Consider the following 16,632-nt stretch of genomic DNA (forward strand, 5'->3'; position numbering starts at 1 on the left):
GCAAGTCCCACCACACAGAGAGCAGCAGCCAAGGCTGTGAGGCCAGTCCCAGCCCAGCAGCACTGGGAGCTCGTGCTGATGCCTCTCACTGCTGCTCACTGCTGCAGCCAGGGCTGCTTTGGGGATGCTCTGCTGCCAATCTGGCTAAGATGCAGTTGCTGTGGCCAAAAAGCACCAATTGAAAGGTTTAACCTTTGCACAGAAGGAACAAATTCTTCCTCTACTTGAAGCAGGCTCTCACTATGGCTGTGTGCAGTGTGTGCAGTGTTCTTGGCTGAGGGCAGGACTGTCACTGGTTTTACTCATTCGTACAATCAACATTTTTACACAAAATGGAACGAAAGAACACCAAACCTGAGAGCGTGGCTGTTGTAAAGAATGAAAAATGGATCAAAATGCCATGGGGAACAAACACAAATCAATGTTAAATGTTTCTTTTTAAAGTTTCATATTGTTTCAAGTAAAGAAATAAATCAGGAAATAAATATTAGGATCATTAAAATAGTGCTGGAGAGATGATTATTTGTCTGGCACTTCAAAAATCATCAAACTGCTGTAGTTATTTCTGCATGGCTAATTTCTTTAAATTGTATTAGAAAAGCCCAGTGCCTCTGACAGCCACACTGACACAGCACAACACCCTGCAGACCAACCCCTCGACTCACTGAGCAATGTCTGCAGCACAGACAGGTTCATATTTCGTGTTTTTCAGGGTTGGTCATAACTTTACAGAGCAGTTTAACAGCAAAAGATTAATCATGAAGTGATAAACAGGATGCAGACTATTTACTAAAGGTATGAAATCCATCATTTCCCTCTGGAATATTGTTTTGGCACCATGGAGAAGTGCCTCGGGACAGAGAGTCTCGTCAAAATGTACTTGCCCAGACAGTACAGCTTGTGTTCCAAAATACATAACTTATGTGAGTTTAAGCAGTTTACAAGAGCAAAAGTGAAAAGGGGAAACATACTGTTCTCCCGGACAAGGCAGAATTCCAAAGTGCTCTGGCTCTCCAAGGTACAGTCTAAATCTACTGGGACATTAGGTTCATTCTGCTTCTCCAGCCGATACTGAGGACCTGAAACATAAAGTAACTTGTAAAATCATCTGTTTTCTAACACAGGATGGCTTAGCACGTTCAACTAACACGAGGTTACTCGCAGCCCAGGAGCACAGCAGGTGGGTGTTGGTGCCTCAGCCCTGTGCCAAGGAAGGGCCCTGTCAGCAGCTGGAGGATGGTGTGGAAGGAAACAGCACATTCCTGCTGTCTCCAGCTGTCCCCTGACCTGCCAAACCCCTTCCAACACTCCCACCTTGTCCCTATACCAGGTGAGGTGCACCAAGCCCCTGCCTGGAGTGGGAACCACCCCTCAGACCTCGCTGGACGCCCTGGGGGCATTTTTGGGGCATTTTTCCTGGGTGAAGAAGCTCCCAGTGTTTGCTCCCTGCTGCTCCCATCCCTCTTTCCTGCACAGAGAACTGGGAAGCACCTGGGAAGGAAATCAGCCCTTCCTTATGGGCTGCATCACACAGAGGGACAGATGCTGCTGCTTTGAATGAATTATTTTCACATTTTGACAGTAGATCCTGAAGGTTCAGGTGCCAACTTCTTTCTTCCCAACCAAATCCCCAAAGTAAGGATAATACCACTTTAAAAGCTGTTTTACAACTACAGAAAACGTTTAAAAAATTGTTTTTACAAAAACTAGGCCATTAAAAAAATCTTCTAGTTGAACGGATCCTTAAACTACATGCCTTATCTGGAACAAAAGCAGGACACTGCTCCAATCCCAGGTGAAGCCCCGTGAGCCAGCTCCAGCCCTGCTGTCCTGACAGTGGCTGGGAGAGGCCCTGGCAGGGTGGGGGGAGATCCCAGTGCACCAAGTTCCAGGGGGGACCCCAAAGAAGAAAAGCCAAGGGCAGGAGCTGGTGGGGCCAAAGCTCCACTCCTGCTCACACCTGGAGCTGAAGTGCACACCAAGCTCTCCGCTGTGTATTTTCCACAAACAATCATTTTCCATAATTTCCCACAATCCAGTAAAATAACCTGAACAGATAGCTGAAAAATCTTAAGTGATTCAAAGCCTCTTTAACCAGGTCTCAAAGTAACAAAAAACCTAGAACTGAAATAACAAAATCTATTCCCTCTTCACCACTACTTAAAAGATTTCTGACTGTTTGCTGACTTTGAATTACGAGCGTATATGATGAAATATTTAAAATATATAAAAAAATTAAGTCTTTCAGCCTCAGATGGCATGCCTATGGAATGGAATTTGTTAGCCAATTAATTTTAAATTTACTACAGCAGAATTCCAATTACAGCTTCTCATTCCATCTCCCCACAGCCACGTGAGGCACTCACTGCTCGGGCGGCGCGCTCCCTCCCTGGGTGGAGCCTTGTGGACTCTCCTCACTCCCAGTGCCACTCAGCAGAGGCAGTGCCAGCCTTTCTGCAGGACACAGGAGGCTCCCCCTGCCCAGCACAGCCAGTGGTGGCACCAGGGGCTGACAAAGCATCTCAGTGCAAACCACGCAGCACAGAGAAAGGCAAACAGACCCAGCACCAACCCTGCTCCTCTCCAGCTACTGGAAATGTGATTAACTATTTAAATTTAAAATAAATCAGATAAACAGAGGCCTGCTTGTTAGGCAGAAGCAAAATATACTGAATTGAAACAAATCTCAAAGCAGTAAATCAATTTGGATTTAAAATCTGGCGTGGGTTTAAGAACAGGACCAGCGACAGCAGAACCCAATGGCTTTGTCTGTTCATCCCAAGCACCTTCCAGAGATTCCCAAGCTCCATCCAAGGGAACTGCTGGCACAGACCTGAACATCTGTGCTGCTGGTAGCCAGTCCCAAAGCCCTGCTCAGGGGGGCAAACCCTGGCACAGTGAAGGGTTCAGTGTAGGCAGGGCTGGTGCTCCCTCTGTGAGGATCCCATTCCAGCAGCTGATGCACCCCAAAGAACAGCACCCCCATCAGAAACAGTCCCCACGCTGCTGAACCCCGAGGAGAGCCACCAGGGATCACCCTCAACACACCCTGCACTGGCTCAGGGTCACTTGTATCTGGAGCAGCTTGAGAACTCCACGATCAGGTAAATTGTTTTACCCAGTGTGTGTCAAGCCTGTATTAACTCTGCTAATGAAGCAGGGAAATAGAGCTCCAGAGCAGGAACCAGGTCAGCCTGCCTTATGGATAATTCCTTAAAACCAGAAAATACTGGGAAATTCATAAAAAAGCAAATGCTGAGAAATTAATAAAAAAGTGCAAACGGATTTTCAGAGAGTATCTGCTCTTCAATTACACTTTAAATATCTGTCCACATTTACTTGACCTCTGCTTCCCAACAGATGAAGAATGTTAGGCTGAGTCTGTGGAGGAGTTTTACTATCAGGCTTCTCTCACAAGTTCAAATGATGTCACTGTAGTAGGAATATTAGATAATTTAATGGTCTCCTAATGGAATCCTGCTCTGTGAATTTCAACAAATTTTCAAGTGGCAATACCAAAGATGGATTTTATGGATTTCTGTAATCTCATGCAAATGTTCAATGCAGTTGTAAAATAAACCTTTAAAATCCTGGCATGGGCTGTCCTGGCCAGTGTGCCAAGCCAAGCTCTCCTGCTGCTGGCAGCTCCCCAGGGCTCCTCACCCCTCCTGGGGGTGATCCTCCATCACACACAGCCCTTCCATCTGAATCCCTGTTGAGCCACTCTCACCATGGATTCTGTCCACACAGACCCTCTTGGCTGTTTCAAAACAGCCCTTTAGAGACAGGAATGTTCATCAGGAATTAAAAACAAGGAAACAGACCTCAAGACCCACGGCTTCCCTAGGAGCACACAAAGGTGCCTGGGAAGAATCCCACCCTATAATCAAATTAAGGGTCCCCCCTGCAGAAGGGAACAGCCACCCACATACCAACAAACCAATTCTGTTGCCATTTAAGCTGCAAAGCTTTCAGAAAGGGCTTTTGAAAGCACGACCCATCAGTTCTAATTTTTAAAACTTATCCTTTCAGTCAAGACTAGAAAAAGGCCCATTCCAACTTTTATCTCCACTACAAAGTGCTGTTATCTTGGGCTGTTGTCAGGAGCTCTCTCTCTCTTTCTGCTGACAAGCAGAGACTAGAGAGATAAGATTGGGAACGAATCTCACTTCTCTGAGTAAATAAATAATCAATACTCATCTAAATGTAAATGAGAAAGTATCCCCCTCTGATAACAGGGCTCTTATCAAACAGCCAATTTTCTGCAGACATTTGGCCTCAACCAAATCACCATCATTCAGCCCCAGCCTAATGGCTAAAAATCGTAACTAAATTGAACCGATCACCAGAGATCAACTAAGTTCAGCCATGGCTACTACGGGTTCAAATGTTTGGAATGCAATTTTTCCCCCATTAACTTTCAATAGCAATGAAGAATGCCACGGTCAGGGGTGAATCTGCACAATAAACAATACTAACACTGCAACAGGGAACCAGGCTTTAAACAAAACCCCAACTAAACCCCTCTCCATCTCCAAACTAGTTACTAGGGTGAAATAAGGATTATAGAAAGAATATTTAATGTTTGTGGAGTTGTCAAACCTAAACGAAAAAGACCAGTATCAACAAAACAACCCAAACTGTTGAAAACTGAGGCCATATTTTACAGCCTTAGTCTCTGCAACAAAACACATCCCTATGCCTATATATCCCTCTCTTCACCTTCAAGAGCTCCCAAAATCCTCACCAACACCCCAGTTCCACCTGTGCTATATCAGCTGTTTCTCTTCCCTTCACAGTCCATGCATTTGTCCAAAACACTTTTGAATTTCCCATTTCCATGACATTTACATCCTGAATTTATTACACTGCATGAGGAAAGGTATTCCTCTTGTTCCAATGAGCCATTGCCACCCCAGTGTTTGGGGTGAGCACCTCCTGTCTCTGAACTACCTCACAAAACCTTCCCAGTTCACTGTCCCCACCACCTACACTTCACAGACAGCTCTCGTACCCAGTTTTGTCTTTTCCACACCAGAAAAGCTCTTCCCTCCTCAGAATCTCCTCATTTCATGTGCCTGATCCATGTCCACACTCGTCCCTTTCTGCATCTCTTGACTTCTCTTTTTTGAGACAAAATACAGCAATTAAGATGTGGGTACACTGGGATTTATGGACTCAGTTCCTGATGTTCCATTTGCCTTTCTGCCTGCTCCTGCATGGAGCTGAAGTGTTCAGAGAACTACCCGTGATGGTGCTGGATACTTTTCCTGACTGATGGAAGGTAATTAGAGCCCATCATTGTACACATATAGTTACAGTTGCTTTTCACCATGTATATTATTTTGTACCCATTGACACTGAATTCCCTCTCTCGTTTTATTGTCCTGTCACTCAGCACTGTGGATACCTCTGCAGTGCTTCACAGACAGCTTTTATTTGCACTATTCTTACCTCTTTTGTATCAACAGCACATTTTGTCACATCAGCATTCACATCCTTTCCATGCCCCACATTAACGAACAATGCAGGTTCCACCAGTTCCACTGGAGCTCCACCAGTAACCTAGTTACTAATCACCAAGGGCCATTATTCCTATTCTTTGTTTCCTGTCTTTTAATCAATTATTAATCCATGTGAGGATCCTCCTTCTCATCCTGTGACAGCTTAATTGCTTTATGAGCCTTTGTCAAATCTTTTTTGGAAATCTAAGCATGCCATGGCAAACACACCATCCCTTTCAGATGGTCTCTGGCTCCCTCTCAGCCTGCTGGAGCACAGCCTGCCCCTTCAAAGCCTTGCCCCTGTGTGCTGCATTTGCTCTCATGCCATGCATTAATCCTGCTCTTTGCTAGGGGTTCCTGTTACAATTTCACAGTTTGCCTGGTGAGAAAGCCCAGGCAAACCTGTCTGTCCTTGAACCCCTTGCACCAACCCCTGCACCTCCCAGAGCCCCTCGGGATCACAGGAGGCTCAGGGCAGAAGGGAACCTCATCCAGCCCCTTCCCTTGGCAGGGACACTTCCCCTGCCCCAGCCTGCCCCAAGCCCTGTCCAGCCTGGCCTTGGACACTGTCAGGGTTCCAGGGGCAGCCACAGCTTCTGTGGGCACAGGAAATAACAAAGGGAATGAAAAAACAACAAAGAAAATAAGAAAGAAAAGATGAGAAATGTGGGCAGTTAGGCAGCCGCAGCCCAACAGCCACGGTGACAGACGCTGGGCAGGAGGGAACAAGCAAGAGGGAACTGAGCACAGGCAGAAGGCAGCAGAGCAGTCAAAAAACCCCTGTTGATAAACACTTAACACTGATGTCTGTGGGACTTTCCATTTCAAGTCCCTCCTTTCACAAGGATTTGTGATTTATTGCTTTGCTGCTCCATCCCTGGGCTTTGAAAGCGCGATTCCGCTTGAGTTTAAACTATATTTATATTTATTTTTTGGTTATCGCTTTTTTATTATTGCTATAGAAAATATTTGCTGGAAATATGTTGCAGCTATTACAAGGTCATAAAAAAGAGGAGATTTATGTATTTCTATCATTTCAAATAGTCTGTCAGAAAGTATCAGTCGTGCTAAGTGTAAGACTGCTGGATTCCAGCGCTCCCTCTGCCACCACATGGGCAGCAGATGGAGGAACTAAAATAGCTCAGTGTGGAGGCTCCTTGGGTGCTGGCTGGGAGGAGGGAAATCGAGGCAGCTCCTGTCCCCCTGGGGAGGCCTGGGGGAACCCTGGCTCCCCGTGGATGCTGGACATGGCCCTGGGCCAGGGAGGAGTGCTGGACCAGAAACGAAAAGGGCAGAGGGAGGAGTAGGATCCATCCCCTGTGGAGGGCAGAGAAAGTGGGAACAGGGAGAGGGCTCAGGCCTCCTTCTGCAGGAGCTTTCTTAGAACATGACAGAAGGGGCAGGATTCCATTGTGTGCTTGGCAATGACAATAAAACAACAGAAAATATGTAAACAGTGTGAGAGGAACTGGCTGCAGAGCAGAATGTTTACATCTCCAATCCTGCTGCTGCGAGGACGTCTTAAATCTGTTTATCCGCTAAAAATCCCCAAAGTCCCTCAACACCTCTGAAGTGGAATAAAGATTTTATCATTACAAATGCAAATACTGCTTAATAAATAAAGATATTTAAATAGTGAAAACAAACTTTTAACATTATGCACAAGCATGAGAGGGTTTTTTTTTGCCCAATCTGTTTTTCCTTAACTTGCACTGTTGTGACATTACTGAATTTTACACACAGTTATCTGCCGCTATCCACAGAAATACAGATGGTTTTTGTAGAAATAAACAGTCATTTATATGAAACAATTGTAAAATAGTTTATGGAAACCAGTGGTGTAATGCATTCAAATAAATGCCAGGCCTGCTTGATGGAGAGCCAAGGTGTTAAATCACACTGCTCAGGAATTCAGCTGTGGGAAACAGATAGTAAATCCAGAGTGACAGAATTTCCAGTGATGGCAAAGGTTTCTGACATCTAGTCCAGTACACAAAAACTACAGCAGTTCAAACCTATTTTACTTAACACTACCTTGACAGCCAGTGAAATTAAAGAATTTAGTCAAAAGCCCCTTAAAAAGAAACAAACACTTCATTTCTGGATTGCTTTTCTGGGGAACAACAAATGTGCAGCATGGCCAGCAGCAACCCGGGCTGTGCACAGCATCAACAGAAGGGTTTTACTTAATTGCCACCTTTTTGCATTAGCGATGTGCAGCTCTAAAAAAAGCTGAGACAAAATCATCACGTCTGATCTATAATGTAAAGCACCTACAGCAGAAATCCAATACACAGATTTTATTTTAAACTCTGCAGCTGCCCCATTCTCAGCCTGGCCCTGCCAGTGCCTGGAATTGTCCCCAAGGGACTGTCCTGGGGCCAGCCCAGGTGGGCACTCCTGACTGATCAGTGCCAGGGCTCGCCCACTGCCAGGACTATCAGGTGGCAAAGGTGCTTTCCCTGGCCATGCAGACACCAGGGAGTGCTCTGCAGTTTTGGGCAGCACGACCACGGCACACTCGAGGGCTCATGAGAACAGAGCAGGGAGGAGCTGGTCCAAGGAAGGCACCAGCGACCAGCACAGCCTCTGCTCATCACAGTGGGTGAAGCAAACACAAAAATCTGTCACCCAAACGCTGAGCTGCACAGTTTAAAATGTCACATAAATTACAGCATTGTTACCGATCCAGAAGAACCAGTAACAGCATGAATTCAATACCAACAGATTCAAAATAGATCCAGTTCAATATTTCACTTTCATTTCAGAGGCTGGGCATGAAAAATTCTTCCCGGCTGATACCCAGCCCCTCACTAGCCCAAGGCATGGGGAGAACTAACCATTGCTGTTCTGACTATTCACAAATTGTTCTGACTGTTCACAAACTGTTCTGGCTATTCCCAAACTGTTCTGGCTATTCCCAAGCCGTGTTCCCAAGGAGCTGCTCCCTGCACACCAACACCCCCCTCCCGGAGTGGGGCTGCTTGGTGTCAGCGGGCTGGGAGAGGGAAAGGCCGTGTGGAATAAATCACCCGGGGCAGAGTGAGCCACCTTGGGCAGCAGGAAATCATCCCCAGCAGCTCCAGCACCCCGCTCTGCTCCGGGGAATGCCAGCATGGTGCTGGGCACAGCCCTGGGAATGGTGGCACAGCCCCGGGAATGCCAGCACAGCCCTGGGAATGCCAGCACAGCCCGGGGATGCTGGCACAGCCCCGGGAACGCCGCCACAGCCCCGGGGATGCCAGCACAGCCCCGGGTGTGCCAGCACTGGTGCTGGGCAGGCTCAGAGAGCCCTGACCCGCCGGAGCTGGCAGCTGCTGACCTGCTGGCAGGAGCAGGGCCTGAGGTGTTTGCAGGTAGAGCTGTCCCTAACCGGGCACCGGGCTCTGCAGGGCGCTGTAATGATCCAAAACAAAGCTTTGGGAGCCAGAGCCACTCACAGCTACCATTAAGCAGAAGAGCATGAGTGTGAACACAAGGAAACACAAATTAATTGGCTTTTCACTGTCACAGATGCTGGGGCTTCCATCCCAGAAAGAGTCAGAGCAAACATATGCATCGCCTACTCGAACATATTTACTTTTAAATTTAAACTCCTCAGTTACCATCATTCCATGACAGTATCAAACTTTAATGACAGTTTATTCTAATTGTAGTTCATCTGTTAGAAGTACTTTTGTCACAGGGCTGCAGCTTTACATAGTTTATCTTTTTAATTCTCCCTTTTTAAAATGTATTAATAAATACATATATGTGCAATCAAAATACACACACACCTCCCTTTACAGACAATTTTTTGTCCTACTCTCCCACCAACGAGGTAGAATGAGGAAGGAAAACCCCAGCAAGGCTCCTCTAGCAGCTGCTTTAGAACATTTAAGTCACAAAATTTGACATTAAACGTGGTGCTGACACTGACACGTCAGAAACGGAATTTTCAAACACAACTCAGATCTCTCCTCCCTAGCTGCTCCTCAAACAAAGATGAGCCCCAAGCAGAGCTCTCATCTGAGAGTCTCCAGGTTCTGAGGGCAAGCTGAACTTTGTGTGAACAAATCCAGAGCACGGCAATGATCCACCACCACAAAGCCCGGGTCTGGGACAGACTCTGCTCCCAGCACCAGGGGATGGAACAGGCTCCTTTCCCTGGCCTTGGCAGCTGTAATTCCTCTGATTCTGGTGTAGAGACTAAAATATGATACGGAGACTTTTATCTTTAAGTCCTACGCCTGTTTCTTGAATCTTTCTCTTTTCTTATTATTCAGCTTCCTGTGGCAGTGAAATAATACACTTAAACAGACCAGGAAGATTATTTTAAACTATTTTTGGTCACTTTACACATTTTAAAGAATGCAAAAAGCACTGGTTGACAGCTGTTAGGGACTTGAATGTTATTGCAAAGCAGCTGTTTTCATTTATCGAAAAAGTATTAATCTTTCTCCAAACTCGCAGAACACTGAGCTAATAACTCTCCCTCTAACCTACGGAAAATACAGGTCACGTCTGTGCAATGTTGGCAGAAGGTTTTGTTTATAACAATTAAACTTGTAGAGCATTTTGTTCTTAAAAGGACTGAGCCTTTCTGGTCAGGGGATGTTTGCAGTTGGAGGCAGCTATTAAATAATAATCAGTAGCATGTTCACCCTGCAAAGAATTTCTACTTGAAATCAGACAAGATTAATCAGAGGAGACTTCTCTGTTCACTAGAAATTTCAGATGAAGAGAGGCTGACACGGACCAGGAACAGGCAGGATTATTCCAACATTTCAGCATTTTATGTTGTTTAGTTTTGTCTCTCATCTCCTTCTAAGAACATTCGGTTTTTATATACTGACATCGATGCTTAATTTGTTTGAAAACAAAGCCTCTGCACACATTCCCTCTGCATTGTTATTTACTTTACATTAGTATTTATAGTCCATTCAGTCGAGCTCTGGAGGAGAAGGCAACTGGCGTCCCAGGGAATGTTTGTTGAAGAGCAGCAGGAATGAGACAGCTCACAGGCAGGGAGATAACTTCCAAGTGTACATATAGTTCCTGCACATATTTAATTTGAGAATCACCATGGCATCAGGATACATGAAGTATCAAGGATGAAGTCACCATCTTTCTTATGTTCTTAAAATCGTAATCCATGCAAACATATTTTCTAGGGAATATTGAGTGCAGGCTTTGGTGCAGATATAAAAAGCCTGATAAGATCTCCTTGCCTGCTGCACACTGTGGGCTGCTGTCAGCCCCAGCCTCAGCTGAGCCCTGGGATCAGAGCATGGGCTGTGGAAGAACTGTGCCTGCCTTGGTCCCACTGAGACTGCCTAAAAAAGCAGGATTTAAAGTGCACATCTACCACAACCCAGATTTCTTACATGTTAATGGGGTAACACATGAGTACTGGTGAAAGTAAGAGCAGCAGAAACACACACCAGACTGACTGAGCAGGAAAATCATTTCCCACTGAAGCAAATCAAGTTCTAGGGGTAATGGTGTTTTACAGCTCTGCAACATGATCTGTACGACCTACAAACCTCCCTCTGCCAAGCCTGAGGGTGGGATTTTCAGCATGCCCAACAGCTACCTGCTCCAGAAGTTAATGTTAAAGCTGTTACTGATCTCTGGGGAGCAGAATTATCCCGAGTACTAAAACACCCAAATCTCACCTTCTAAAACAGCTTTTCAGGACTCGGTTATTAGAGCTGTTCAAAATCCAGACAGCGCAGTATCTGACATTTTTACTGATAAATTCAAGGAGAACAGGAAGTTCTTATGCTCCCAATCTCCAGCATACGAGTTCTTTTCTGCAGATCTGCCACAATGCAGAGAGATTTTATATTTACACCATCAGCTGCTGAAGTGCTCAAAGAAAGGAAATCTAGGCATGGCAGGATTACACAAAACAATCCTTAAACCACCTCTGGGCACGAGGGTTCTTCAAGGGTTGTTATCCCAGTGCCTGAGCAGTGCCAGGCCTGTGCAGTACCCAGCAGGTCCTGTGGCACTGATGGAGCTTCCAGCTCCCCTCTCTGTGGCTGGGGCATCACCCCATCCTCGGGCTCCTTCCCTCTGAGCTATTTTCAGAAAAGCCTCCTGCATGAGCAATGGCCCTGAGCCCCCTCAAGGTGGCCCATCCTGGATTAGAGCAGTCTCCCCTAGAAGCTCATCCCACAACTGCAGTGTTTTATTTCCAGTCCTCCCATGAAATATGCCTGTGCAATACACGCTGCTGAGCACGCAATAGGTTAAACAAATTGATGATAAAGTATTCGACTTCGTTAGTTTTCATTACCATAAGAAAACATCAATTACATTTTCTATTTTATGAGTGTACACAGGGGAATCCATTACAGTAAGGGAGAGGCTGCATGACTCCTTCTGCTGCTTCTCTCCTCAGCAAAAAGAGCAGTTTGTTTTTAAAGGCAGTGACACCAGCCCAGAGGAAGGGAAGGCACACCGGCATATCTGCATAGACAGCTCCTATCCTGATTTATCCAGCCTGGCTCCAACTAATTAAACATCTGCCTCAACGATTTCCTCTGCAGATTTATCTTCTCCAGTATGCAGCACTGACTGGTTTTTACAGGCTCTTTCCCAACTTGCAGCCATTCCCTGCCCTCCTCCCAGCTGGTTCCTTGGGCAGGAATTGAGCCAGCCCCCATGAACCCCCGTGGGTGCCTGTGGTGGGACAGGTCCCAGGTCCCACAGTCCTGCTGCAGGACAGCCACGACCTCCAGGAAAGGGCTCAGGGCCACGGCTCTCCCAGCCACAACACATCCAGCCACTTCACCACCTGCACTTCCCCTTGACTGCCTCAATATTATTATTTTTAAATGGTCAGAGTTCATATGTCAAAAGCCTTGAGACACTAAGAAAGGAGAATTGCAAGGAAGGTGAAATAGTTTGAACAGTTTGCAATAATTTTATCTAAATAGAGCTAGGCACAGTCAGAATATTGCTTCTGTTTTTCCAGGCCCCTTTCTGTGAAGAAAAGGTTATAGCCCACTTCTCTCTCCTGCTGATCAGTATTTTGCTGCAACAAATAATTTTTACTGGCTGAACAAAGTATTTGGAGAAAACTAGCCTAGTATTTTAGCCTAGTCATGCTGAACAAACCCTTCCCAACTATACCACAGGAATTCCTCAAATTTTCCTCACCCAAAGTAGCCAACCCATGTTTGCATTTTCCCACCAGTCCAGAACCAGTCTGAAAAATGCCCTGTAAGTCAGTGGTGAAAACAGATCAGAAAGCAACTGCTTCTACCAGTACTTGTCAGCAGCATAAACTGTAATGCAATAAATTCTTCTGTCCTGAAAAGGCTGATCTGGAGGCCCATTGAAGACAGGCAGAAAAGCTCACGGGCATTTCTGTGTTATTAAACTATTCCAAAAACTTTAAATAAACACATTCAGCCTATCTTTAGTAACGACTTTTTAAAAATCAGACCAATCAGCTTTAAAGGAAACATTGCTGAAAGAGGAGAAATGTTTCTCCTAAATGATGTTTTTTCTTTTACTGAGAACTTTGACATCCTAATCCAGTGGTTAATGATGGCCCTGGCCTAGGCCTGTGCTGTGCTAATGCTCTGATCTGCAATTCCATTTATCCCTGCATCTCCCAGTGACAGCAAGAGGCACATCCTCTCCAGTGATGAGGGATCTGGGGGTAGGTGAGGAATGATGGGAGAATCTTTCCTTTTAGTCCTGCTCCAGTCTCTCTGTGCCCACTGTGGTGGCATCCTGAGCTCTCCTTGCAGCCTGTCTGGATTCCCAGGGTCCCCTCTGCGCACACAGCTACAGTTGCTGCTGCTTTAAAGATAACAGCAAGACCTTCCTAAGCCCTCCCACCTCCCTAAAGCCTGTTAATCCACATTTTGGGAGAGGGATGTAATTGGGAATAAGGAAAGGTTTGGATAAGCTAAGTTAATGTTAATAAAAATTTCTGATACATCCCTATATACCCTGTTCCTGAAAAGGGCTATGAGCAGCAAAGCGAATGCATTAGCTGAAGGAAGGAATGCCAGGTCCATTCCTGTTCTAAACTACTGAGCAAAAATAACAAAGTCAAAGCAGAATCAAATTTCTAACGGACAAAGAATAAAACATCTGTTACACGAAGTGGGGAAGCAGTTTAAAGACTGAGCTAAGTGAATCCTTTAGCAACCTCCCTTCAGGGAAGGGAAATCTGACCCCAGGAAATAAATAAAAGTCACCCAAAAAGTGAACAAAAGAGGTGTTTGAAAAAACCCCAACACCATTCATCGCCGCTAACGACTTGTTCATTATGAGTGATGATGGATAAAGACTTCTCACGCTGAGATGAAATCAAGATTTATATGCATTGTTTCCTCTCCCAACTTGTGGGAAGATCATCATCATTTAATTCTATCTCTGCGGCCAGCGATGGGCATCCAGAGAGGCGGCTCTCACACGGCGCAGTCAGCTGGCAGGGCCGGGACGTGCCGTTGGCACATCTGGACGCGGCGCCGCAGCCGGGCTGAGCGATGGCTGCTGGCCACCCTCCAAATTGCTGCAGACTGGCGGGGCTCCTCTCCACCCCCCAGCACTGCTCCTCTCCTCCTCCCCCAGCTTTTTTTTTTTTTTTTACGAGAATCAGATTTTCATTGCTCCATTCAATTGCTCTTCTCTGCCATTTTTTACAGCTCTTATCGTTCCCTTGGAATATGGCCTTGAGACAGCTCATCCGTGTCCTTCACTGTGTTATCTCTTCTAACTTTTATTAAAACTTCAGCTCTCATCTGAAGATAGCTAATTAAATCCATGACAGATTATACACGCATTTAAAAACTGCATTGAACTACTTTTTCTAAGGAGAACAGGGTTTATTTTCTTTTCCCATAGTTAAAACTGAGGGTGTATAAGGAGGTTTCATTCATTTACAAAGACAAGATCCTTATCTTTCCCACTATATAGATGGGTTTATATTAAAGTTCCTTTGTTGCGTGACAAGACTCAGTGCAATTTCTCTCAGTAATTATTTCTTGTTGCTGGAAAGATCTCTCAGCCTTATACTTCTGAAATATATGCACTAACATATATGTGAATGCACATGTACTCCCCAGAAAAACGTTGTCTAAAATAGAAATACAAGCGCTGTACATTTTCCTTTTTTAAGTGTTCATATGCCTTAACTATAACAGCACTATTTTGATAACATTGCAGAAAGTAAATTTTTCACTACATGTACCAATGAGTCCTTGAAATTATTTAAAATCGCACTAAGCATAATTTTCTTACATAAATTAGAAGTATATATACAAACTCTATCATGGGCTGGACTTGCTGTACTTCTACCCATCATCCCAAATTACCATGAACTGGTCTTGAATGCAAATGGCTTTGTTATCATAAATAAATATTTGCAGGAATAGATATACTGCTCTGCAGCAAACATTATGCAGCTCCTGCACTGCCAGCTCTGTGCCAGCACGGAGAACACAGACCTGTGCACAGAACTGCTGTGAGTGGGGCTGAGACACAACCCCCCCAAAACCTGAGCAATGTTCACAACAGTCAAAAAGAGATATAAAATATGCTCATAGAGAAAACACCCTGCCCTCTAGAAAATACGATAAATAACCCACCTGAGCCTCTCTGTGATCCCTTCCTTCTCTTTAAGGCCTTTTGTAAGATATCCTTCATGGTGACCTTCATACTGTCCACCTGAATAAGTGAGAATCCATGAGCAGCATTTCTGCAAGACAGATGCACATGCAGTTTTACAAAACAATCATCACTGGCAGCTCCCCGCAGCCCTCGTTAGCTTCAAGCAAAGCACTCGTTAGGCACACGGTTAACGAACTTGGGCTGGGAAGGGAAGTTAAAAGGAGAAACCAAGCAAGCTGCCTTAGCAAGGCAGAGACAAAACCAGCCAAAATGGGTTGAGATTCAAGACAAGGAAAATAAGGATTTTCCTAATTTATTGTTATTTTTGATCACTTGGCATTCAGCATTAGAAGAGAAAAATGAGCCAGTGTACCTGGGGGTCTCCTCACCTCCTCATCTCCTGTCTGTGTTTTGCAGCACACAACAGGGAAGCAGTTTGCAGTGGCATTTTCATCCGTGTCCCACACGTAACAAACCATTAGGGACAAGTGGCAGAACACCCCTCAGTGACAGCAGCCTTGCAGCACTATCGAGGTATTGCTTCAATGCATTATTTCCAGCCTAACGGGATTTCTTTGGACATGTTTTTGTGAACACAATGGCACAAAATCTCCCAGAAACATCCAAGGCAGTGGGTCCGTGTCCTGGCCATCACCCATGGGAGAGGCCACACAGGGGAAGGACTGCAAAGAGCATGGGGACAGCTGTGGGGATGCTGCTGCCAAAGAGGGGCACCCCTGGGGCAGCAGAGAAGATGACAATATAATAGAAGAGACCCTGAACGAGCAGATCAGTAAATTTTGCCCTTAGCCCTCGCAGTCAGTCTCGGCTCATGTCAGTAGATGTCACTGCAGACAGTTCCAGGGAAATCCGAGAGCTGAAGGCTCCCACCGGAGAGATTGCTCTGCATGGAAAAAACTGGTTTGCAAAGCTATTTGGGCAGGAGGAGGAGCCTCGTATCTGGCAACCAGGAATTTTAATCAGGGAGTACAGCTCTATATGAACAGCACAGCTGGAATATTTTTAAAAGCAACTGGCAGGCGAAAGCAATCCAAGCAACACAAGTACATCCTGCAAAACAAACCCATATTGCATGTCACTTTGAAACACAAATGCTGGACCAGAGGCTGGAGCTCAGGTCACATCAGCATCCCCAGCCACGGTGACCCAGCCAGGACAGAGCCTCGCCTCTCACTGCTCAGGGCACTGACTGCAGCTGCCAGGGGGGCCAGGAGCCCCTGCCTGGCCACGGGCTGGTCACACCTCGGTGCCCTGGGGGCCCCTTGTGCTCCTGGGAGCAGCAGCCCAGCCTGGGCTCAGGAGATGTCCCCCCTCACTGGTGTGAGACGTCGTTTCCCTCTCCTCACTTGTGCATTGGTCTCATCTGAATTTCATTTTCAATTCCCTTTGTTCCTGGCAAAATGAAACTGCCTAAAAGCCCCAAATTTATGTTCTCCAGACCATTTATTATTTATAACTCTATCTTACTCGTCTTCAAACCAAATAATCC

At 45.7% G+C, this 16,632-nt stretch overlaps 1 protein-coding gene across 5 annotated transcripts in view; it reads right to left on the minus strand.

The window, feature by feature from the left end:
• MAPKAP1 (MAPK associated protein 1) overlaps nucleotides 1–16,632 on the minus strand; it is a 78,342-nt gene that overhangs the window by 19,133 nt on the left and 42,577 nt on the right. For 4 of the 5 annotated variants that reach the window (XM_021543721.2, XM_021543723.2, XM_021543722.2 and 1 more), the window contains 2 exons: nucleotides 15,101–15,210; nucleotides 972–1,079 (listed from right to left, as the gene is read on the minus strand). In XM_021543721.2, coding sequence (XP_021399396.1) covers nucleotides 972–1,079; nucleotides 15,101–15,210 — 218 coding nt within the window. The remainder of the gene's footprint in view (nucleotides 1–971; nucleotides 1,080–15,100; nucleotides 15,211–16,632) is intronic. The other variant, XM_021543727.2, reaches the window with a different exon arrangement.

Source organism: Lonchura striata, chromosome 22 (assembly GCF_046129695.1).
Source record: "Lonchura striata isolate bLonStr1 chromosome 22, bLonStr1.mat, whole genome shotgun sequence".
Lineage (NCBI taxonomy): Eukaryota > Metazoa > Chordata > Aves > Passeriformes > Estrildidae > Lonchura > Lonchura striata.